This window comes from Bradysia coprophila (assembly GCF_014529535.1).
Source record: "Bradysia coprophila strain Holo2 chromosome X unlocalized genomic scaffold, BU_Bcop_v1 contig_20, whole genome shotgun sequence".
Classification (NCBI taxonomy): domain Eukaryota; kingdom Metazoa; phylum Arthropoda; class Insecta; order Diptera; family Sciaridae; genus Bradysia; species Bradysia coprophila.
In genome coordinates, this window is record NW_023503307.1 from 5,390,210 (window position 1) to 5,417,211 (window position 27,002).

Below are 27,002 nucleotides of genomic sequence, written 5' to 3' on the forward strand. Positions count from 1 at the left end.
GAGAATTTTTATTCATATTTTTAATTCAACAATTTGTTTGGGGTCTACGATCTTCTGAAAAACTGATTATTTATCTGAACTAAGAAGTCGAAATTCTGTTTACAGTGCTAATACCGTATATCTCTCTGACTACAGAAAAGACTGTAAGAAAAACTCTAGAAAGCATCCCATTCGGTTAAGGTGTTCAATTGCTAAATTCCAAAGTGTAAATTGAGCTATAAAAACGTTATCCATTCGTAATTTCTCAATTTTTTTTCCAATTCTGAGTGAGAAATAATAATGATTTTCCGTACTAAGTAGGGAGTACCCGTCGAAGCGTTAATAGTAAATGAAATACTGTACAATGTCTATCAGCGATTGTGGTCTCCATCTCCTAACAATAGGTCATTACTAATGGATCAGACGGTGCGAGCACGCTTAATAGTCGACGAGGCCATGCACTTTTTTCCAATATTTTTTTCTTCTTCTTTCAATTCATATTTTACGCTTGATTCGTTTTGCTTCTGCTAATAATCTTTTGTATAAATTGATATGTGTACCAATAATATTTTCTTACTTTAAACAACGAGCTAAGTTTAATGTAATATTGTTATATACGTACGTGATTGAGCTGATCTCCAGTAAAGGAGAATTAATAGCGTTACGGTTTCAAAGTGAGAAATTCAACAAGAAGAGGGAACAAAAACCGAAGAATTTTTCATTGATTAGAGTTTAAGTTTAACAAAACGTATTCAACGGAATGAACGGTATTGTCAACTGTTTAGGATGGCTTCGTATTCAAAATACAGTTGATCTTCACCAAAATTTGGAGACAAACAACAAAACTTTATGATCTGTAAAATCAGGCCAGACGAATACTCTACAATGAATATAGATCAACAATAGTTACTGATGTAAACAAGTCCTCGCTACGCTCTAGAGGACGTAATTGTTTTCAGTCGTATCGATACCAATGAAATAGATCCCTGTTAATCACCTCTAAGGATGTTGAAGAATACTTTATGTACTGTAGTGCGCATACATTCATTTCGCGTGCGCAAATATTCATTCGATGAAATTGTAAAATTGCTACAGTGGGTTTTATTGGTTCTGAACATTTATTGGAGATTCCATAACGAATTCAAATTTTACGTCAAAATATCATACGCTTGGAATCACTTAATTGACTGGATCGGTCGGTACATCGACGACTTTTAAAACTCTGATAAATCCAAAATTGTGTTTCCTTAAGGTGAACAAACTGTACATAACATCTTGTTGCTAACTTGTTTCAAAGCTGGAATTTTTCGCTTACTCTGTGCTGTCAACCTCAGCCTCGCCTCGGCAGGATACGCGCATTTGGCAAACATTCTCGGACCGCCAAGCTCCCTTTACAAGTGTAATCTCCTTAAAATTAGTCAATGCTTTCTAGTTCATGTTTCATATATTTCTGAAGTCTAAATGTCACTACCATCTGAATTCAGAACCTTCGTTCTTATGGTTCATGGTAACAGTTTCATCAGCTGGTTTACTGTGATTAATGTTGAAACATTTTGTGTTTAATGGAGGATATTTTTGAACGGAAACGTTGTTCATCATGTTAAGATATGTTTTTCAAAAATGCGTTACAGTCTTCAACTGAATATTTGAAATATTCAAAATTATAAGTAAAATGCATACAATAAGTCTCAATGCTCGAATCTGGGTTAAATCACAACTGCAGCAATAATAACTCTGAAGGCAAATAAATCAAGACGGAGTGCTAACAGCTAATAAACACGTTAAAAGTTCGTAAATATTTATTATTACATGGTAATTGCAATGATTATTTCGTTCAAACTGCCACAAATCGAAAACAATCGGGCAAACAGGAAGGAAAAATCTGGTTGTAACGAAAAAATAATTTCAATGTTGTTTGTTGTTGTTTCAATCTCAATAAACATTTAGTACTTAGGCAACCATCAAGGTCAATTATCATTAAAATTCCATAAAAAACTTAATAAATAAGAAGAAAAACGAAAAAAATCTCCTCTCTCACTCATCAATTAAAATCTTTTATTATGTGGAAAAAAAGCACAAGATTTTTGTTTTATTGCATACATTCGGTATATCATGCGTGTGTGGGGTCTAAAACAGGCGACAATATATGATTATAATTTTTTAATTCCTTGTGTAAACACCGACAGCAAGGCCGACCATAATTCTTGTTATAGAGACAGTATCATCAAAAATGTGTTGGTTTTTTTCGGGGAGAGACTAATGAAGATTGTTATTTAATCATTACCATTATTGTGCCATATTTTATCGCGCGCGATTATATTCGGCGCGCGATTTATTGAAAAATATAATTTTTATGGCCAGTCAAATTCCTAGAACCTTTTGAACGGTCTTTGGAAACACTTATCTTATTCGTTGCTATTCGAACGGTTCAATATAGAAACAAAATGTATATTCAACAGGACCGTAACTGGAACCGAAATGTGATGGGGTGCAATATTTCATCAAATTGTCTGATACCCAGTATATGACTTTATCTATAAGCTATTAGCAGCAATTGCCACTCATTTTCTAAAACTACACCACATTGGCAGTGTTTCTTAAGAGGCAGCGATGGCGTGTCTCGTATTTCATTTTTGATTATATCTTTTCATTTCGTTTGTTTTATTATGATTCAGCAGATTTCTTCTGGAAAAATGGACGGCCTTAAAAACGATCACGAATGTGTTAGCTTTAAATAAAAATTAGTGTTGGTTGTTGTCGTTTGACCAGCTGTGGGTCAGCAATTTAACGAAGTTTTCTTAAATTGATCAGTTTTCTCAGAGGTACAAACAAATCTATTTTCTGTTTAAAGCTAACACATTTGTGGTCGTTGTTTGAGTCCCATATTTTTGAAAAAGGATTCTGGTGGACAGATAGTATTAAGAGGAATCTACACATGGCTAAATTGTTGCCTACATTTCGGGGCAAAATTATTATTATTTTGATGATAATTTTGGACTTGCATTCTTTTTAGAAAAAGTACGACCATCGTTTGGTGTTAAAATGTGTTAGCTTTCTGTAAAACTTTAAATGTTTGTGGTGATGTAACCTCAGTCCGATAAAAGTCAATGTTTCACGAAAATTGACACATATTTTGAGTTTTCTCGGTGCCAGTGTATCGGAAGGGTAGGCTTTGTTGTGCATTTCAACCAGATATACAGAGGACGTCAGCGAAATTTAGGCATAAATTTGCTTCATCTGTAAAATCGTTTTAAATACTTATAATCACTTTTGTGAGTAAAAGTGGACTAGTTGAAAAACAGCTGAATCAAATTCATGTCTAGAACGTACGTTCCCTAATTCATTTCGAGTTACTTCTATTTATTTCCATTTTTTTCATGAATCAGGGTTAGCAAAAACTGCTGTTGGAAAAATTTTGACCAAAGGAAGGAAAATTAAAAAAAAGTGATAAAAAATGGAAAGCCGTATTCTCAAAAATAGGGCCAGCAAAAATCTGATCAGTTACTAGCTTTAGTTATTTCCGAATGGAAACCACCTAGAAGGAGTCACACGCGAAATGAGTTGCATTTTCTAAAATAAGTTGCAATTGAGTTGGGTTTTCGAAAATGAGTTGCACGCAAAATAAGTGGCATCCGAAAAAAATGAATGGCAGGTGTTTTACTATTCGATTATTTCTCAATGATTTATTGGGCAGCATCCACCTAGTTGCGGGCCTGAACTTTAGTTCTTAACAATATATATACACTTTGCGTAATTCAAGTTTATAATAATTTTTTTTTCGTTCGCTTATTTTATTTTTACAATTTTTTTTCTTGCAAAAACTATAAAACCATTCAAGTGAAAAGTATTTTTATAACACAATGTTATACTACCTTATTCCATCTAATTAAAATTGATATAAAAAAAATCTACACGTTGTTTGCCATTTTTTTTCCGTATCTCTCTCTAAAAGATATTATATTTTAAAATTCAGGTAAGATATTTGATTACAAATTACTGTCATTTCATAAACACAAAGAAAAATGTGTGTACACAACGTACAAACTGTACATACTTATACATAATGTTATGTCGTTACAAACCGTAATATTTATATATTTTCTATCTGTGCACAATGCCATGTTTATATCATGCAAAATACATTGGATGCAGAGAGTGATATGTATATAATTATTTTTTACTTGATTGCACCGATTTACTCGGATCAGATGTTAGGCAATTTTTTTCGATATATCAAATAACATCAACATTGATACCATACCATTTTCTTTATCAATTAGATACATTTCAGTCATAAACAGTGTATCAATTTATGTATCACAGTTTGGAATTGAAGTAGTTTATTTACCTCTTACGCCACACGATCTGATTGATTGGATCTTTTGGGAGTATTACTCATTTGGATGGAAATAATAATAAAGTTTGAACAACAGCTTTATGGATATTTTGTATTTTTCAAATAAAAACGATAAAATTTACATAACTTTGTCATCGTCGTTTTTTTGTAGACGCAAAAACATTAAATGAACGAAAAAAAAAATGTTTTCCGGAAATACTAGCGTCTCTTGTCATAATTGTATTTTTAAATAAATAAATTTAGCGGTAAGTCAGGCGGATTTTAGTGTTTCAGAATGTGAATCTATTTTATTAGATTTTTAAGAAACGATTAACAAACGTTAACTACATCTACACAGTTGGTGACCTTGACGATTAATTAAAAGGAGTCTAGAACGGAGCAATACTTCGAGAAGTTGCAAAATCAAATTTAAAAAATGGTAAAACCTTTCAGTTGAAGATATGACTTGACTACAGAGAAGCTAGGCTTAAACATCTATGTTCAGCAGTGCGATCGAAATAGAACATAAATAGATTTCACTGGGCAACACAATTTTTTTGTCCACAAAGGGTGGCATTGTGCGTTGGATAGGTCTCGGTGCCTTAAGTACGAAACACGCATCCATTGGTCCCAATGATGTCTATGGTTCTGCTGCACCCGCTTCACACAAAAAAACCACTGTGCCTCTGCTTACTCGCATTTCAAAAGTTGTTTAAATTGTTGCACCAGTGCGTAAAAATGTCTACGTAATACATTTGTCCACTTCCCAATAATGAGTATAAGAAAAACGAGGATCTTCCTGACTTATACATGAAATCTTGTTCCTAAATTGTGCATGAGGAGGAAATGTGTTCACATTTCAAACAGTGTATTAGGTATTTTTTTTACTTTTCAAAAATGAACCGCTCTTGCCTCAAATTACCTGTTATAGACAACAACGACAAAAATAGGCGAGGAGCTCTGTCCTGTATGCTATGTATATAGTAAATGGAGTAAAAGATTTAATATAGCAAAATGTACGATTACACAAATGAAGTTAAAGTTCTTAAAATAGGTTAAACAGCAGAACTGTTCGATTCATTTGTTTCGGCCACCGTACTCAGAGCAAGGATCGAGCCGGTAAAGATGCAAAAAATCCTAATTTTGTCTTGGGAAATCACAACTGACAATTTCGTAATTTTTTCGAATTTTCTATACTGTCTCTCTTAAAAATCGCCTTTGACGCCTTTCGATAGCCAGTCTGACCCTATTGCACAGCATCAATTCGAAATCATTTCACTGCATGGCATGTCGCTTTTATACTTCTGATACCAATGCAGTACATAGTTTTACATACAATTTACACGAGCTACATCACAAAATCAATTATTTTGGTTTAATGAATTGTGGTTTGAAGGAATCGCCTTGTTAAAAGAGTTACAAAGGACTAGAAAGCAATCGCCCGGGGACATTTAAAATTGAAATTTTCTGCCACATCATTTTTCCAAACTTAACTTTTTCGAATAGGGATTGAGACATTCTCTTCTACTATAACCTTTGACCGGACTGATAAAAAGTTTAACTTTTCAATTAAAAAAACATTTTAAGACCGTGTAAATACACGAATCAATTTACCGCTTACAATTTACAGTGCACACAGATCTGTATTATATCAATATATTCGTAATTGCGATTCGGTACTACACACACAGGAAACTCATGGCTTATAGTGCAACAAAAAGCATTTTAAATTCAATCATAATTTTTGGTACGTGTACAGATCGAACTATGTAACATCCGGTGTAAAGTAATTGAATCATATTATGATCTCGAAATCTCATAATTTTTCCGTTCAAATCGAATTCAAAGTGCTTTTGATCTGGACTTTTACGAACCATAATCAATAAAAATTCAAAGCAAAACATGAACTTCGATCTTAGTTAATTTTATACAGAAATCTCTGTATGCGCCAGTCCATTATCTTGTTCAGTAAATAAAACATAATAAAAATAAACAACAGATCTCACGACGAAAGGGTGTAATGCTGTTATTAGTTGCGCTTAATTTTATAATGAAAGACTCGGACGAGATAAGGTGTATTTTAACAATTAGTTTGCTTTTCAATTATGTTTCCGAAGAAATTTTCTCAGATTTTTTTTACATCATGTCCTGATTTTGAACAACACCAATTTTTCGACAATTGTGCATATAAATCCATATACATCCGTTGAACCCATCAATAACGTATTATCCTCACATACAACAAATACATTGCGAGAATACAAAATGTTGTCATAATTATACAACCCTCAGCCTTTACCTTGCCAGCCATAAACGTTGCGTACCCAATATCCATCGTATATTACAACACAGTGCCACACTTGCACAGAAAACGGCATAATTCATTTCGAATTCGATGCGAACAAACCGAAACGAGAAATAATTAACTTTTGGTCAAATAATCAACGAAATGAAAATGATGTTCAATGGAAATTCATCACTCTATTAATCGGATGGATTATCAGCATTTGTACAACATTGCGGGTTATATGTGCGTTTTATATCTCGTTGAGATATTTTTGGTGTTGCTTTATGAGAGTATGTCGTCTGTGATTCTGGAAATTTGAGAGGATCTACAATCATTTATTTAGAAATTATGGTGACATTATTGTGCCGCCGTAATTTGTCTATTTCCTGTTATTAGCTGATGGTGCGTTTGAAAGTAAAATTGGATTTCATAATGTTTTAGCACAGTGTGTTGGGTCCCGAAATGGTAGCCGTTATATTCAGATTGTACTGTCCATTAGCTGAACAATTATTTAGTAGTGATGATGTCAAGAAACGATACTAACGCACCCGTCGGCACAATACGTTTGTTTCTATAATGTTTTTGGTGTTTTATTATACAAGTCCTGAAAAGATACTTATAACCTATGTCCCCATTACACCGTCCGTATATCCATTACCCTGCCAACGCATCACTCTATATATTACACAAAAGAGAGAGATGACGTCGATTGCACTTAACATACATCTTTCAGCGAAGTCATGTTCAATCCAATTTCCAATCAAAATGATATCCCAAACCTTCCTTCAACTGTAATTTCCATTAATCATTTAAAACTGCCAAGCACTAAGAATTCATAATTTGTAAAATACAACCGAACCGAACGGAATATCGCTCCGCTATTGTATATAGCAACGTGTTGTTGTTCTCTTTTTTATTCCTTGTTCTTTCATTTCGAGTCTTTAACCCCCTGAAAACGCCTCTTGATACCAAAATATATATAATGCAATGCATGCAACTGACATCCATATTGTTATTAATATTTCCGATGAGCAGTGTGCGTAAAATTAAAGGTGCAAAATCATTTCAAAACGAAGTGCCATGATCTTAAATTAGCTGTTACAACTTTATCACGTATTTCACTATCACGTACATCATAAGTTCATATAATATTCCGCACGAAAATTTCGAATTCTTTTATTTCATTTTTTTTTCAATTTTTTCAATTGCATTTGCATGATTAACTTCTGATTCAACATAAAGGTTGTATGGATCAGAGCATAATGGTAATGTGTATTAACCGAATCAAACATTAATCTTTCGCATATTATAATGCTGTGTGTTGTTTGTATAATATTACACATAGATGAACTGTAATAATGACTTTTTTATTTAAAAAAAAAAGTGAGAGAGAGAAGGAGATTATCTCTGAAATTTATAACTGAATTTCAATCAAGTGCACAAAAAACACATCGGTAAGGAAAATTATCAGTTTTCAAAGCGAAATGTACCGATTCGTGCGGACCGTTTATGATAGCGTAAGAATCAGATCACTGTTCTCCGAACTTTCACCTCTTTTTTACGCCGTTAGAAGTAAATGAACGAGTTACATGTCTGGAAAAATCCTCGAAATTTTCTTCGATGAAATTTCATGTGGACAGTTTACAGTTAAATGCATTTTAGCATGAATTTGCTTCAGCTGTTTTATCCACACAATCGAAACTGTTTATACGTCTTTATACTGTTCTACCACTACCAAGCGCGTGTGTGCAGCAGCTTCAACTGTATAAACAAGTATTTAAACAGTTTTGATAGTGTGGATCAGCTGAAATTTTTCACTGCCTTTGACTGTAAATAAATTCGAAAAGTAGTAAGCGATATTACAAAACTCACAGAACTTAGCCTGTCATAGAACCTGCCATAGAATGCATATTTCACACATCTATCACATACAACGAGAACGACATCAATCCGAAATAGGTATCTCTTTACCGAACAGAGAAAACAACAAATTTCAACTAGACCGACTTTTCGAGCTGGAATTTCTTATTTTTCCTCGAGGTGAACACAACGTTTTCCACGTCTATGAGTGGTGCGATTAAACTTTTTTCCACGAAACTAAAACGCTAAATCATTTTTGAAACCAAAAACAAAGCGACAATTCGGTTGAGAACAATTCTATTGCATGCTACATGCAACTAACGCCGCACTTTTCATGTTTCAGCAGGTAAAATCAATTATAGAATCAAAAAAATTTCGTGTGTCAATTGACCTCGGTTTCGTCTCAGATCTACAAAAATTCACACGAGAACTCTATTTTTCACCTTTTTATCCATAGTTATGTGAGACATTATTCTACCCCTCAGGACCTGCTACACTCCACCTATCATATCTGTGCGTGTGGTTGGTTTTGACAGATCGAGGCATAAATGAATCAGTCTGTCAAAAGAATCCCTCTCATTATAAGCATAATTCGTCTCTATTGAAATCACTGTCTGCTCTATAAAAGACATCCCTTAATCAAAGTAGTAACCGCCCCAAAATAACAATATTACAGATTACAATAGATCCATCAGTCAGTCATCAAATGTACACATTCGTACAACAAACGAAACAAAAATATTTTGCTCACACTACAAACTGACATCCAACGACTAATTAAATGATCAAATTTGATTTAATTTAGCAGGGAAAATCACATCATTAATTATCTATTTCAAAGAGTGTTTATGCATTTACATTGTATCGTAGCCATGGGATAATACACGTCTCTGGCTTCTGGCAGTTCGGCTTCGGGTGATGTATGAAAACAAACAGCCGAGCCACCAATGCATACACATAATATTTTAACACTATCGCACCACTACAAATTGTGACAAAATTGCTAATTAAAATCGTAAATAGTCAAACCTACCCCCAAAAATAAAGCCACCGTACCAATAAATCCATAAATACCAAAATGAAAACATATTCAAAGTAAAAATTATTGTCACATAAAAAGCTTCGCGCAAAAAAAAAAAATCCGAATAGTTAGTTGAAAAACTGTGCTAGCAGGAAAAATTATTATAATTTAAAAACCACAGTTTTTCGGTGAATTATTGTGGTAAATAACATTGAACTAACAAACCAAAGCAGTATCAGAAACCACAAAGGAATTTGTTTATATCGTTCATAATAATATCGTAGTAATGCTACTAAACGAACCATTGCATTGATAAGAACTATAAAACCGTTGTTTTGGATGCATTTTGTCACGACGATAAGAATGAATGCTTGAGATAGCTTTTCGCGAATTTTATAATTTTAGCATTGGTTGTAAGGAAACAGAAAATAAGTTTTGCTCTTACCGTGTACTTGAGGTGCATTTGGTTTGTAGCCTTGACAATCGGAATTTATGCCATTCGATGAGGAATGGCTGGCAAAATTCGAAATCGGTGTATGTGGAGCCTTCCGCCGAAACGATTCCAGGTCTCTGAGATGAGTGGTGAACGGTGCGTCTAAGAACGGCCGTTGACCCAGTCCGAGTGCACGAAATTGAGAACCATTATTCGGACCTGTAGATAAATTTAAAAATAAAAATAAAAATCAACACGACGAACATGAATGTTAACGTAAACAATTGCGCAGCGATTAAATGATGTCTTCATTGTCGTATATAACTTCAAATTGACCACATGAAACATATTTTTGGTTGATAATTGTAAAACGGACATTATGCATACGCTAATGAATGACACAGGAAATGAATGCAGTTCTATCGCGTAAATCCCATGTATATATATAGGTCTATATAAATGTATGAACTGCACAGATTATGCTCATTTTCATGTACTCTTTCCATCATTAACATTCTATATACAAGCCATTCTCATAAACAAAAACCCAACCCGTTACCCCAACCCCCCATTATTTTGGGTTTGCTCTGAATTTGTTTTTGAATTGAATGTCAAGCTTTCAGATCGCTGTTTCTGCTGCTATAAACATATCGTCTAGGCTGGGTATGTTATTTTGTCACCAGAAATCGGAGATGGGGCATTTTGTTTATTTATAGGGAGATAGTGTGTGGTACCCGCGATTAATTAGGCCAAATCATTAACAGATGTTGTTGGCTACAAAACAAGGCAATGGTAAAACAAAATGCATCCTCTGCGTGTAGTGCACTTAATTGTAACTCTACGTATGTGCAAACGACAATCAGAAAAACGATAGCCAACTTTTCGAGGTTGATTTTGCTTTTGCAATCGAATTCCATAATAAATGTACAGCAGGAAATTTTTGTATGCGACAGGAAAAGGGCAAACTGAGAATCATGGATGGATCAGCCGGGTATAATTAGAAATGTTGAAACTAAAGGAATTAATTGATATCAAACAGATTAAAACGAACCAACTGAAATACGGTATATCCCTTATAGAACATTTTACTACAACAACGGACGACGTGGTCAATTATCTGCCGGAGTAAAATTGTCTTGATTATTCGACAGATTCATTACACTTTGCGATCTGCAGCGGTCCCACTCAAAATTTCGTGTCCTATGGTAGGACACGTAGGACAAATGTTTTCTCATTCACTTTTCGGCTATATTTGAGTCAACTACACTTATTTTATTGCAAAGGCAAAACAAATCAAAAGCGACCTTACTTCTGTAAAACGACCCACAAATAAATATTTTTTTAAAGAAAACCTTCTCTAAGGTGATGTCTGGAAAATCAAAGTCTAATTACTGCAGGCGTCCCACTAAATTTTGCCTTGTCCAAAATTCGGACATTTCGGACAATTCATAAAAATTTCGGACATTTTCTGCAAAAATTTCGGACATTTTTTTCCTAATTTTCACTAAAGTTACGCATTAGAAAAAGTCTGTAAGTGATTTAAGTCCATTCCACCAACAAATTCTAAGGCTTTGTATGACATGACCTGTAGCTGTACAGATCATAAACCTGAATAGAGGGCTCGAAACCTTCACGAAAAGATAGTGTTAAAGATGTAGGTTAACTAATGCATGTCGCGGAAGAATAATATCTGACATGTTTCTGAGGTAAGGGTTTGTAATAGATCCCATATAAATTTCGTCAAACGAAAATCTAGATTTGGTATTTTAGTATAAAAATTCAGAAAACAGAAATCCAGATCTTCATTTGTCAAACGAAATTCTTGTGAATTCAATTACAAACCACAACTCCCGAATCAGAAACATGTCGTATTTCAACCTTGCGAGACTGTATGTTTAAATAAAACCAGGTTGAATACGGGTCAGGCTTCTTTCCGTTCCTCAAATTTTGGACAAATGCTGAGAAATACATTTTCCTCGCATAGAATAATTTCGTTTTTTGTGGTTTTTAGTCAATACACTTCCTTCGTCGACCTACATCATTTGCATGTATTTCATCGAAGGATGGAAGAAATAATGATCACAAGCAAGGTTACAATTTCGATGCGCCACAGGCGAATCTTGTAATTAGTTTCCATTAAACCTGTTGGAATTTTTGTCTACTTTTCGTACTATTACTTCAAAAATTCGATCATATTCTCCCTTCTATTCGAATTTTTTTAATGTCGACTATACTGAAAAAATGCTTAAAAAAGATATTGGAGTCAGCCAAGATGTGACGCAGGAAACTCTTAACGTGGCTGTCTTTTAGAGCTACATCTATTTTCTAACATATTCATTCGCTGCGCTCACTCGTTATATTATTACCTTAATATTGATTTATTGATTTTCACTCGAAGGAAGAATTGTAACATTATGCCCGAGTACCATAATCAGAAAAACAGGATTTTTTTTTTTGAGGAAATGCTTTTTTGAATGAAAACCAGGTCTAGAAAATTAGCTGAATTAGCTGAGTGAGTTATCGTGTTCCATAGGAAAAGAAACAATGAGCATATCGGTTTTTCGAGAACTACTCCCAGACCATTGAGCTGATAACGCCCATTTAAAAACTTGACCTGAGGAATTCAGTTCTCCTTCGAACAAAACGTTTTTGAAAATCGATTTAGATTTACTCAAGTTAAAAAAATATTACACATTTAACGTCATATTTCCACATAATTTTCAATTATAGTGATAGCGGTACCTATACACATTTTCCGGTATTTTCTGCCATAAAGACCCATATGACTTACAGTCAAGTGAATAAAAATTTAGGGACAAAGTCTTGATAGACTGAAAGTTCAATTAAAAATTCTGTGAAGCACGCCGCAGGCAATTTTTTTGAAAATGAGACTTTTATAAGTTTATATATTTAATTCTGGTCAGGTCTTGAAGAATATTTCGGACATTTCGGACAATTTCGGACAAATGTGTAAAATTTCGGACATTTCGGACATTTCGGACAAGTGGGACGCCTGAATTACTGGGGTATCAAATTCTAATACTCGGACAGTACTTACTCTTGTCAAATAGTTAGCAAAATAGTCGAAACCGAAGATTAATTTATTTTTCACAAACCCAAAGTTCGATTAAGGCCAACACACACTAGCATCTAGTGTCATTGGGAACACGATATTTCTATTGTTTAAATCACCTAAAATCGGTTAAAAATAACGTAGGTGAATTCCTTTAAAGTTTGTGGCTTTATGTCGATGAAAGCGACGCAAGTCCTTCATATTCTAATTACAAAGATATTGGTATCAGAAACGGTGACGCTAATGCTCTCTTTAGCAGCGAGGCCAAAGACCGACAAAGTATCGCTTTGAACTTTACACCCAGTAAGATCTTTAAAAATCCGACACAAATGGCAGAGACAAGGTCTAATTTCTGTTCGAAGATCACTGCAAAGTCTAGTGTTTTATAAGTCTATTTATGAAATTTTTTGATGTTATTTTAAAGAAAGAGTTTTGACACCGTGCTGTATATTGTAGTTGTAGATAATTTTATACTGTACCGATCGAGTGTATCCACACCACGGCGATTTTTTCATTATATTTTGAACAGTAAGCTAGACACATTTCAACAACTTATTGATCTGAGCTCAGAGTTATATTTGAGAGAGGGAGCAATATGTTTATTCTAACCCTTGTCACAATTTACCAGATTTCGAGGAGGAGGTGTATTAAGAGCTTTGCAATGAGTTGTAAAAGAAATAATATGACTTCTCCTCGCGAGATCTATTCTTTCTATAGTAAACTGTTTCATATCTACCGCAGAAATGTGAATGGACAATGGAATTCATCAAATACATAGTATAAATTTGCTTAACAAACTCGTTCCAAAAAGTAGGACAAAGTAGGAAAGTAGGACACTGTGGGAGCGCTGGATCTTCTGTTTCATAATATACAAAATGACTTATACAAAAGAACTGGAAAATGTAATGGAATGATGAAACAAAACGTAAATTTCTTTACGAATTTAATTTTTTATTCCATCGTAATCGTTTGTATATTGAATTTATTACTGGGGAATACCTCATATGTCACAACTATCGTGGATTGATAACTCTGACGTATTCTTAGCTTTGAATATTGTTTATGGTATTTATTGACTAAATTTAACATCATTTTTAAATGTAATTCAGGCAAGTTCTTGGAAGGTGGAGTTGTGCCAAGAATTGATGCTACATTTCCGCGCTCAATTGAAACGTTGGAACAGCTTGGAACATCACTGCTACTTCTCCATGATATATAAAACAATGTATTGCTAGTTTAAAAAATTATTATTATGGAAGTAGCTACCTCGGAACGACTTCATTACTTCACTTTACAGAAAACCCCAACCATATTTTTCACTTAATTTAGTTCAGCTGTTTATCACCTCTAATACAACCTCACTGCACGTGGGTATACGACTATTAATATGTAATGATAAAACCGTATAAACAGAAAAACGTTTAAGAGAGTGAGGTTGTAAGAGGAAATCAGCTGAAGCAAATTCCGTTACAAATTTGGTTGGGGTTTTAAAGCAAAAACGATGCAGTAGGTACATTTCAAGTATTTTTCCAAGCGAAAAAGTAATTAAAGCGCTTACACTGTTTTCAGTTCTGTCACCAAATGACTGGACGCTGCCGTATACTATTTTAATGGAACATCTCGTAAGAAATGAAATTTAAAGAATTGTAGTTATGTTTAAGAAGTACTCTAATGAGTAATGTTTTAACAATATAAGGCTGTATTCAGCTATCAAACCACTCTATTTAGCTATACGATGCTTCTTTTCAGATAGACCAACTCTAACTTCAGAAAGGTCATTGAAAGTAATGATAAACAAAGTGAAGATTTGATGAATAGATTCAAAGATATAGAGTACCTAGCTTGAAAGTAGTTTTGTTTTCTCTTTATTCGACGACTAAAGTTAAACATCTTCTATAGATGACACAAAAAAGTGATGACAAACAGTGTATTATACAGTAAAATTATTGATTAAACAAATGAAGTCAAAGAATTTTTCTTAAACATAGTTTAAACAAATGAAGTAACAGATTCAACAGTTCCTCAACGACACGCTCACCATTTCTGACCCACAACACGAAATTGAGAATTATTTTGAAACGTGGCGATAAAGATTGCAATGTACCCCGTCTAAGTCCAACTCGATATTGTTTTTGCAATCTTTATGTGACGATCATCTCAAGGTTAAAGTCCAGAAAGCCAATCTGGTGCGAACCATTTTATAACACAGACGAAAATTATGAATTCGACATTAAGGAAAAGTGGCGAGAAGCTTGGCGTGCGGAAAATCTTCACAACGAACACCTGATCACTGACCCGACAGAAAAGATCAATGGTTTTGACGCAGATCGGAAAACCTGGTGTCGATTAAACAGGTTTAGGACTGGCCACGGCCGTTGCGCCGATTTACTTTACAAGTGGAATGTGATCACATCACCGAACTGCGACTGCAACTCAGACGTTCAAACCACCAATCATATTGTCGACGTTTGCCCAGCAAGAAAGTTCACTGGTGGCCTAGTCGAATTACACGAACTGACGCCTAACGCTATTCAATGGCTCAATCAATTGGATGTTCAAGTGTGACGATAGTATGCTTTCCCGACGTTGATTTTTTTTTTGTTGCTTTGTTGAATTTTTTTTTTTCTTTTCATTTCGTTTTTTTTTTTAAACTTTTCTTGAACTTTTTTGTTTTAATATTTGCGATGTGATAATCAGCTGTTTATAATGCCATACGAAATAATAATAATAATGTGACGAAAACACCTCAAAAATGCAAACTTTTCAGTCAGATCACAAGACCGATTTCACAATATCAACACTTTTCCTCCTCCTAATTGAATGTACGTAATAATAAAGGAACTAGTTAAGCGCAATTTTGTTGTCCGTAGCCGCTGGCCCATTTATAAAAAGGCTCAATTAATTTCAATTTCGTTGAAAGTTGAATGTACTTAGAGTGCAACAATGCATAATCGATTTCATGTTTTTTGTCTTCTTCTTCACGTAACTTCATTTTGGTAACAAACATACTTAATCGTAGAAACGCCGAAAGTTATAATTCAATTTAATTGGAATATAATTTCATTTTTGAATTTTCAATTCATCTTTTGTGCCGGCGAAATTCGACGCTACAACAATGCAGGACTCACATATTTAAAATATTGTTTCCTTTGAAGTATGGCATACAATAACTTTCTTGATCATGCAATGGTTAATACATTTTGTTTTTATTGAAATTTTCATACACAAACATTTTCCAAACGCATCACGATATCCCTAATTTCATACCTTTAACACATCACATGCTCAGTGCCCACCATTATCTTTATATATAATATTTTTGATAGTCTGTTACATTTCATACACACAAAAAAATCATCGTCATTGTTGCAATGAACGAATTTCTCGTCTGTGTTACCTGGTGTTTGCTATTACTTTTCACAGCCTTTTCTGGATAACATTTAATGTGCCATTATATTCGACGAATATATTTATTATAGAGAAACTTTTTGGATATAATTTGCTTGGTATCATGTACCATGTGGCTGACATGTTTCTCATTTATCTGTTTCCATATTTTGTGTTTAAAAAAAATATTTTTCTTTTCTCTTTTTTCTTTTAATTTTTTGACGGAACATCTTTTTTCATTCGGTACACACTTACCCCAAAAAAACATTTTTACATTGTAACACAATGCATTTTGAATGACCTGTTATAACGCGTTATGGTGTTTTATGAATCGATTTGTACTTTTTAAAGAAGTTAAAAAAAGAGTTCTGTTACACCATTCAACAAAAGGAAAACACTTACAATTCTTTCAAATTTCAAGTTGCAAAAGTTTGTAAGTACAGCCAAAATTTTTAAGTTCTGCTCGACTCGTTTTTTTTTTAAACTAAAATCAAGACATTCGCACGCAAATTGTTTATCATAATTTCACTTCAGAAATGATCGTACATAGAACATGGGTGTACCATGTAAAGATGTGTACGCAATGAAAACAGTTTCCAATTAGAATGATGAGTTCATTAAACAGGATATGGCAAAAAAATATCTACAAGTGGAAGATCGTCCAGCAGACCTTATAGACCTTATGAAATTTATTGAAAATTGTTACGCGCCGTCTTTCATTAGTGAATAAACAGTTTCATGTCCAACATTGCCAAGATAATATAGCAACTCGCGAGTGTCAAGTACTGCGACGTTTTTATATAAAAAATCAAACTTGACAAAAATTCGTTTTTTGTCAAGCTAATTTTTTTTGCATCCCAGAAGTTAACCGTTCTGCAAAGTGCTATAAAGTACAAAAACGACATGATGAACGCGCCCTCATTTCGGTACTTGACTCTATTTCGAAATTCAGGTGACCTGAATTAGGTCAGATCAGTTAACTTTAGAAGAAATATCTGACAGACCAAAGCCTCAAGTAAGTTCATTCAAACAGATTATATCAAGTTGGTGCCTAGTATCGGAAATTTTGTTGACCGAATTTACCATAATTTACTGAATTTACCAAACTGTTTTCAGTTCAGTAAAATTTGATAAATTTAGCTAGATTTCAGTAAATTTCGGCAATTTTCATTAATTTCAGTAATTAAAATTTCCAATAATTAGCCCAGTATACAGCTGTATCCTGCTCCAATTGGGTATATTAGGTACATTCATACACGAAGAGGTATAGAATAAATCGTAACGTAAAATGTATGTAGAAAAATGAATGTGAAATGAGAAGGTACGGATAGCTCAATGGTTAGAGCAGTCGCCTAGATAGCGAAAAACTGTGCTGGTGCGGTGGTTCGATTCCCCGCCTGTACCAAATTTTTCTTTTCACATTCTGATTTATTCTAGATGTTTCCTCCCTGAACAGTTATTATCAGGATATTTGACCTGTTCAAAACGGTTCAGTATTAAGTGAAAATAGTTAATAAGAGCCGCTGGCGAATTTAAAAGCATAGCGTTCGAGTATGGGGAACACATATATTTACGCACAAATTAATATTCAGTCACTTTTGACCCATCTTCATTTCGTTTCTTTATGCACCACAAAAGAAAGCATCCATAATTACTATGGTAATCCCTTATAAGGTGATTACGAAACGAAACCCAAATCGAACAATAGATAGGAACGGCGAACAGACAAGAATAACCAATATTTTTTTCTCCTATTTATAAACCGAGCATACGCCCACTTTTTTTATCGAAATTAATTTAGATAACTTTAGCAATCTAAATCCTCATCACGTGTAATACCACGTCCTGCCTAAAAACGAAAGATTTTATTTGAAAGACTAAAGCTGAACGGCAATCAAAACAAAACAAAAATAATTTTTTTTATCAGTCCATTGTATACGGAATGAAAAGGCGACAAGAAAATAGACCTATTTCTGTAATCAAATCAAACGCAGCAGATATGTTATGTTTTGTGTGTGTTGTTTTTTTGGTGAGAAATTCTTTACGGCTGATAAGCGAAAAATTGGTGGGAATTGATGTCTTTGGGAAAAAAAAGTATTTACTTTAGGTTTTTGTTATTCGGCTTGCTTCATTTCGTTTCATTTTAAAGAGATAATTTTAAAAATTATAATATTTCAACTGGTCTAAACCTCTCGAGTCATAGATATTATAACAACAGAGAGTGAGGAAAATGATGTGAGAAAGCTTTTTATCATTTCAAAAATTTAACATTTTCCATTTCGGTTGATGAGAATTTTTTTTTTTCATATTTTATTTCGATTGAACGTTTTTTTGTTTTCTCGTATGTAAATTTTTAATCTAAACGATTGACAGGAATTAATATTTTTAATAAAATAAATGTTTGTAATGCACCAAGTTCATAATTTAATTAAACATAAAAAAAGGAACCGGAAGATAGCATAACATTGAAAATGTTTGGATTGTTCAATTAATAATTCACGTTAATATGATTCATGAAATCAATATTGAAAATCTAGGCCTTTCGTACGGATGAATATTAATTTGACCAGTGAGTGGTATGACAAACGTATACATACATCATACTCATATATGTATTTCTGTGACACATTCAAAAATTAACAGAAAATGATTTTTTTTTAAAACGTTGCCCGCTCCAACGCATTACGCACAATTAGTCATGTTTCCCATCTATTTCATATAAATATTCTAAATTGGTTTTGAAAGATTATCATACTCACTAGATTTGCACCGTGGTTCCCGAGGACCATCTACCGTAACTTTTATCGCTTTGCCATATGTTGCGACCTGCGGCGGACTGGTTGAAATCGTTATTGTGATTGTAAAGCTTTTACCTGGAAATCAACAATGTATTGTTAATTGTTACAAAATCTGTCAATTAATTAGCATTTATATAGTCAAAATTAGCAGAACTTTAATTGGTCTGGGGTTATTTAAAGGTATTACGAGTCTTATGTTTGAATAATTAAACGTCGAAACGGGACATGGTACATTAGCGAATTATAAGAAAAATGAAATTTCGTTTATTTAACTCCTCCTCCAATAGTCTTAGGGTTTTTTCTGAACTTATACACCCCACTGGCGACTTAGGTGCAGGAACTTTGTCCGCCCATTCATACTATTAAAAAAAGTCTCTAATTTGAAGCGAAACTTCGTTTTTGTTATAATTCACTTATATGGGACGTCCCGATTCTGCATTTAACTATGAATTTAGCGTCTGTGAAAGTAATAGTAGATTATGTCCTAACTTCGACATTTTTATTTTGACGGGTGACAATTTTGCAGCCACTTGCTGGCAACAAGGTGTAAATGTACTAGTGAAAACCAAAAAAGTCTTTGTGACGAACAAACGATAATAAGAAAATTAATGTAGTTCGACCAGTCGCAGTCTGATATTTCTAAAATTGATTCGTATGCTTTGACAATACGAGATTCGGGGGACGTCACCGAGTGATAAATGTTTTCATCATCTCTCATCTCGAGATGTTGCAGGCAACATTTTTCTCAAAAAAGCTAACGAAAGTTTCATATTTTGTATTTTGTCACTCAGTTGAAAGAATTGGATTTTTTCCCGTTAATGGTTTAAAAGCCTGTTCGTCGGCCAACGTTATTTTGATAATCATACGGACACAATAGTTAGTCATTCGCTGATTTAAAAACAGAATATTTGTTACGACATAAGGAAATGTGGCCTCTCTCTCCGTATGATGCATTACAAAAAAAAAATCTATTATGATGAGTACCGCCATGTGCAAGTCTAAACTCGACAAATATGGGATTCACAAATTAATGAGCTCCTGAATGGTATAATTTAATAGTCTATCGAACTTACATCTTCAATGAACACGTGTGCCGACAATTTATGATATCCATACAATCAGTGTAAACATAATACGTGCAGCTTAGAAAACTTTATAATCGATGCATCTCCTGTGTGTTGCACTTAGGCGGATTGATTTTTGTTTGAGAATTATACATTGTCTTTTGAATGGAGTTGCCCTTTCATTTCGAAAATAAATAACTTGCTGTGGGTATGTACAATAGCATTATAGCCACACCATCCATAATATATATACGAACATAATCGTAAAAATTTTTGATTTACGAGGTAGAATATTAATTTTAACTGTCTCTACATATTATCCGCATTATTTAATGAGTTATTAATATTTCCATGGGATATCAAGAACTGAAATGTGTGCGAATGGAGGACATATTAGGTTTGAGCTTTGCATTAGACAATGCAACATTTTATAGACTGCTATGCGATGGGTCCTGTCTACTGTAGTATTGCTATATAAACCAATGACATAAAAGACTTTGAACATACAATAGGAATCGAAAGTTAAAATTGCAGGTTTCGTGTAAAATTTATTAATCCGAGGCGAAGTCGATTCAAAGCATAGTTGACCCAGTTGGCATAGTTTACAAATCATGAAGCTAGGAACAGGTCAACCTTAAGCCCTGACAAACCTGAAAGCTGAGTTGACTTGAATTTCTATCTCTGACCTGACCTGAAACCTGAAAAATATCGTGAACCTGTCACGTCACCTGATTTTTTGTTGAAAAAATTCTTTCAAGTTCAAAAATTGTAAATCTAACTTTGGTCGGGTTATATCAAGTCAACAATTAAAGAGAGAAGCCTAGGCTCTCGAAACCTCATGTAATTCGACGAAAAGAACTATTTTCGTCTCGCAAACTTGTAAAAGAAAATATTTTAGCGAAAAATCGTAATCAATTCATCATTCAAACGAACTGATATAATCGGCAGTCCGTTGCAAAATATTCTAAACGTTTGATGAACTGATGTAAGCACAGAAGATAAAACTGCAAAGAAAGGTGGTGCAGTGTTAATTTTAATGTGTTACTATCAACGATACGCGGCTGCGTTATGTTTAAAAACCTATTACCAATGAAGCGTAATAAAGTTGATGTTTTTGTTATTATTTCCATAATCATTTTTTTCTTCTTCTTACTACAACAAGAAAAGAAAATTGTACAGTAGCTACCGAGTAATACTTAATACATTCGTTACATGAATTATCTTGGATGGTGTACTTATATGTTGCGGACTGAAGCAAAATAGTCTTACAAGTCAATCGAAAACTGAGTCTAAGGATTCGGTAAACAAATTGGAATGAAATGATTCATGTCGATGTCGAGTCGATCTTCTTTCTTTACCTTTTACTGCATTCAAATATCCAATTAAATTTTGTGTGACAAAACGACTGATTCCGCGAATCAGGCTGGGGCACAAGGATCTTCTCATATTTGAATGTTATGAAAACACAGAACCTCAAATAGTTCAATGACCTTTGCCTGCAAATTTAGCAGAACGTAAAACCACAAAGAAATCAATTTATCCATACTGTTCTTCACATCCTTCCGATTTCCTCATAGGAAGTGTGAAGTATTTTCGTTAACGATATGAATTTAGTCGTGTATATACAAAGACCACACACAATGGTTGCGTGGATGGAATACAAAGGAGTATATCGTTGAGATGTTGCCCAATAAATAATAAATGTTTTGACAGTAAAGGGTGCCGAAATCGTTATACGTTAGACAGTTTGGAACTTAATGGTCTCACAAAAAGGAAAACGAATTGCATGAATCAAATTAGATCAGTAGAATCAGTTCTGTAGTTCAATTGATTTTTACCGAAAGTCGAGAAAAGCAGATTTTTATAGTCCATAAATTCTAAATTCTATTAATTGTGGTCTAACCAACGCCATACAAAGAAGCGAATCACTAGGTAATACTGAAGTTGGCAGTTATAATTGATATTAATTTATAAATTTTCGGATCTGTTCGGTTCGGGATCAAATGATTTTGTTGCAAAGAGTTCGGAACCGTTCGAAATCATCTGTCTTTGCTATTGACGGCAACGACAAAATTATATTGTGCGAAAGTTGGGGAATCCTGCTTTCAAATACAATTCGATACAAAGGATTTTTTTTGGAAAGTTTTCCGTGGGACTCAAGATGGACCTTTGTCCACAGATAAGACATCATTGGGTATTACCATCTTTACACCAGTCTTAGATTTTGCACCTTTGGGTACTCCGTGATGAGGAATCCTCAATGAGGATCTGAGCTCTTTACATGGAAACCGCGTTAACAACTTTTTATTCAAAACTATTAAGGTGGGAGAGGTTAAATAATTGTTGAAGCTGAAAACGACATTTTTTATATATCTTTTTTTGTTCGATGCTCTCACACTGAAATGTAAGAAATTGAGAAGAGGACCGTTGTGTGTAATATGACCGCCGGTTCGAATGCGGAATGATCTTCATCATTTTTAATTATAATTGGAAATAGTTATTTGCTCACTGAGGGGGAAAAAGTTAGAAATTACATTTCGAGGTCCAGAGCGCATCGAGTTTTACAAGTTACCCGAGAAAATGAAATTTCCAAGTTTTTTCTGCTCTGTGAAAAAGTAACTATTTCGAACCTTTGTGATCCAAATTACTATTCTTTGACTTTTGTTATAAAATAACAATGAATCTATATCACCAATCTGGCTCGATAAATTTGGGGTCTTCTGTGATACGAGTTAGTGTGAGCTATCGCTTGAAATTCTATTGTTTTTTAATAATTCAAATTTGCTATGTTACTCACTAAAATTCTGTCTCGACTGTAACAAATCTGCAAACGGTTGAACCAAAGGCCTAACTATAAACATCTCTTATTATGATTGCAACAAGTCGCTTGTTAAACCTAGGTAAGAGTAACTAGCTAATTAATCTTGAACATGACACTTTTCACCTAAACGTCGTCCAGTCTACCAGTATATTAAACAACCTAAAAAAAAGGATTTCAAATCCGTAATTTTCATTTCAAATGCAAAGTAGAAGAAAAAAAAACAACCAAAATATAACAGTCAACAACAACGGTGATTACTCTATCATTTTCATTTTCATCATCTACATATCAACGTAAAATTGTAAAATTCCACGGGATAAAGTGGAATGGAAATAGGGCTGAACCAATTTAAAATTTCCCTCTCTCAATAGCATTTTTTTTTTCTATTTTATACGTTCTCAATGATTTAAAAATCATTTAAAATTTCATCTGCCGTTTACATTCAACAACCAATTAAAACTGGACGAAATGAAAAACTGAAAGATACACCGCGGAGTTTGTCAGTATTTTTATTTTATTATTTTCGTTTTCGTGTTTTTTTTTTCATATTTTGTCATGGAAAATAGACTTGGGTGTACGTCACTTCATCAAAAAGTTAACAAACTGGTTCGAAAAAAAACAGAGTCGTGGCCTTATTAAACAATGAATGTAGTCGGTGCATTTATGTGAAGTTAATTTTTCGAAGCTGGGACTTTTGATTGAAATGGGCAATTAGGTGCGTTCGGCAGTATAATGGATGGTTACTTCTTAACAGATATCTTTCGTACAATGGCTATCGAATTTCTGGGTAGAACACGTGAGACTCCTAAAATCTATCAACGAGACATATGATTTGACTGGTGTCAAAGGATCATAATAATAATTCACACCGCTCATGCTATACGTATTTATAAACTGTCCATATAACTTACAGATTGAATGCACATAACTTGGCCAGATAATTTACTCAACATTGAATTGTTGCATAATGCACATACGTGAATCGAATATCGAGTTTATTTGGTAAATGCAGCGAAATATTTTATATATTGTAGAGAACCCTTAGAGATATAGAACATGTAATTTGCTTTAACTGAAACGGAAATCATGTATCGTAAAAAAGATCCTGATGTTGAGATGACAATGTGCAAAATCACTTCATTCGCATGGAAATCATAAATTACTCATATCAAATGGGACGAATGACACGAAATTTTGCTTTGTATTTGAAACTTGTTGTTGCGAGCCGAAGGTGATCGTCTATCAATCGTCTAACCCATAGAAATCTGTGGAATTATTTTCAAAGACTGTCCTCGAAATTTGTTTCTGCCTAAATTGATGTAATTCGCTAAAACTGTTTTTCAGCTGGTACAGAAAGATTTGCTTTTGTTCAAAGCCATGAAAATGCAAAATTATAGTTTTATAACCGTTTGTCGATTAGTAATAGACTAATTTTGAGTACGCCGATTCGAAGTAGATTTCCTATGTCACAAGTACAAGTGGGCTATCGTTGGAGAGGTAAAAGAAGCATCATTCATAACAGGCAGTTTTGATTAATTTTGATCAAGTTCATTGTAGCCCAAAAATTCATTCGTTCTCAAGAGTAGTTTAGTTGGATTAGATAAAGAAACGATGCAGTTAGGTTAGTGTCACCAAGCTACGTATGGTGCTGGGTGTGGAGTGGATAAAGTTGATAAAATAGATCCACCCTAATAAGCAGTCAAAATACGTAGTAGGTCTTAGTCGTCAATTGTTTAAATTTCGACCTAATTAGCATAACAGACAACCCACACTGAATTATCGTGAAAATTTTTCGAATATCATTTTCACAAAGATTAGCTGTTCCGATTATATTGACTGTGTATATGCGACCTATTTTAACTTGAAAAACGTAACTCAATCCGAAACCAGTTATTGTAATACCCACACTTTCCCTATGAAAATCGAACAGAAAAAGAAAACCTTTGCATCGTTCGCCATAATAATTTGAAATTCCCACGTACCAAAAATTATGAACATTTCTCATAACATGACAATCAAAAGGAATGTTCAAAAGAATATCTTCTATTTTAGGCACGCGTCATTAATTATTTTAAACCCTTTTGTTGAACAAATACTGTATGATGTACGCAGAGTCTTTTTTCTCTCTATCTTCTCAAATAGAAAAAATAACCGGAGCATTTTGATATCAAAATAAATTATGACTTCAATCAAGTGTATTATATAAGTTAAAATACTACACAGAGAAAAAAAGTTGTTTTAAAGGGCCAATCGTGACACGATTATATGAAATAAATAAGAATCTTTGCTTTGAGATTAATCTCTTCCAAATTTTCATTGTGTTTTATCGTTCAGCTAATAGAAGACTTTGATATAATTAAATGTTAGCTGTACGGACAAAGGTTATTGCATCCAATTTTCGGATACAATCCCATCTCGAAGCAAGTGATAGATTGCTTCAGATTTGATATATTGCTAACAGGTAACTGACCAAGCTATTTGTGTTATGATTTATAGTAATTTTTCTTTGTCTTCGTTTAAATTCGAAATATTTGGCGATTTTCGAGCAAGCATTTAGTGTTCGTTCTAGTTGCGAATTGAATGCATGATATTTTAATCAAGACGATTGAACTAAATTCCCTTACATGCTACATGCGTCGAAAACCTTGTCGAAAATAGTACTTTTCATGTTTCAAGCACAACTTTTGACGCACTCATCCATTACATAACTCGGTAAAAAAAGATGAAAAGTATCGTTTTCGTGTGTTTAGTGACCTCGGCTACGCCTCGGATCAACAAAATTCACTCTTTTCACTCTTTTCATCTTTTTATCCCTAATCATGTAAAATACTATTCTCCTCTGATCACAATCCGCAAAAAGTGTGTCTGTTCGTCTTTAACTTTACGCAAACAGCAACTTCATCACAATTGTGATTATAAAATCTAACTCTTAAATTTTATCAATAAATTTGATTGATTTGATGCAAAATCTTTTAATTCATTAGTTTTAACCCACATTTTGCTATACAAAAAGATCATTATTACACTATTTTCACCTTGGCCGAAAAATCAGTGGTAAAGTTTTCCTTTTAGCCGGCCAATTATGTGTTACGAAAAAAACAACCTGATTTTTCCTTAGAGTAATTATACCTAGAGAGGAAATGACGAACAGAATAACGTAAAATTTGTGGTCCCGACATGAATATATATAAGACTTTATTAGACACTGCTTTCATACAAAAAGTAGCCAAACGACTCAGTATTCTCGACACATTGGTTAGTTAGTTAAAATGGTTGAAAATCTCGAATTAATTCAAGAATACAAATGTTGTTTGCATATCAAACTACTGATCTTCAAAACTGACGATACAATCGTCTCAACCACCGTCAACGGTATCTTAAACCTTTTCAGAAAATTCACGAAACTTTTACTTATTGTGCCTCTAGCACCAATGTATAGTCCAACAACTTCAATGTCAGAGACATTGTACTTTAACCGAAAATGTGGTACACAAGGTTCGTAGATTAGTTTCTTTTCGTCGTCGACGGCGGTAAATTGGTCGCTGTCACCCTCCATTCTGACTGTTGGATCGATGATGAATCCTTTCCCGGTGGCTCGATTGTAAGCGAAGATGTCTGCTCTCCGACTGGTGCCATTAACATCGACACAATATATTTCTTCGTCCACTTTCCATCCTTTGTCTCTCAGACTGGAAGCAATCAACGAACGGCAGGTGTGATGTCGGTTATTGCGTAGAAGCTCGCCTCTAGGACATTTGCCAAGGATGTGACCTAATGTTTCGAACTCGTCGCAATGTCTGCAACGGCTGTTTCCTTGACTGTATCCAGGGTTGGTTCGCACGGGCAATACATTCGCCGTCATTTTGATGGAATTTATCCATTCCGATGTTGATAAACCAAATTTCGATGAAATCCATTTGTTTGCAGCCGGATATTCAGCGAA

General features: G+C 33.9%; 1 protein-coding gene across 1 annotated transcript in view; it reads right to left on the reverse strand.

Annotated features, from left to right (window-relative positions):
* Positions 1-27,002, reverse strand: part of LOC119068549 (protein lozenge) — a 40,373-nt gene that overhangs the window by 3,215 nt on the left and 10,156 nt on the right. Inside the window, exons 3-4 of the mRNA XM_037172177.1 lie at positions 19,136-19,249; positions 9,929-10,135 (exon numbers count right to left, since the gene is read on the reverse strand). Coding sequence (XP_037028072.1) covers positions 9,929-10,135; positions 19,136-19,249 — 321 coding nt within the window. The remainder of the gene's footprint in view (positions 1-9,928; positions 10,136-19,135; positions 19,250-27,002) is intronic.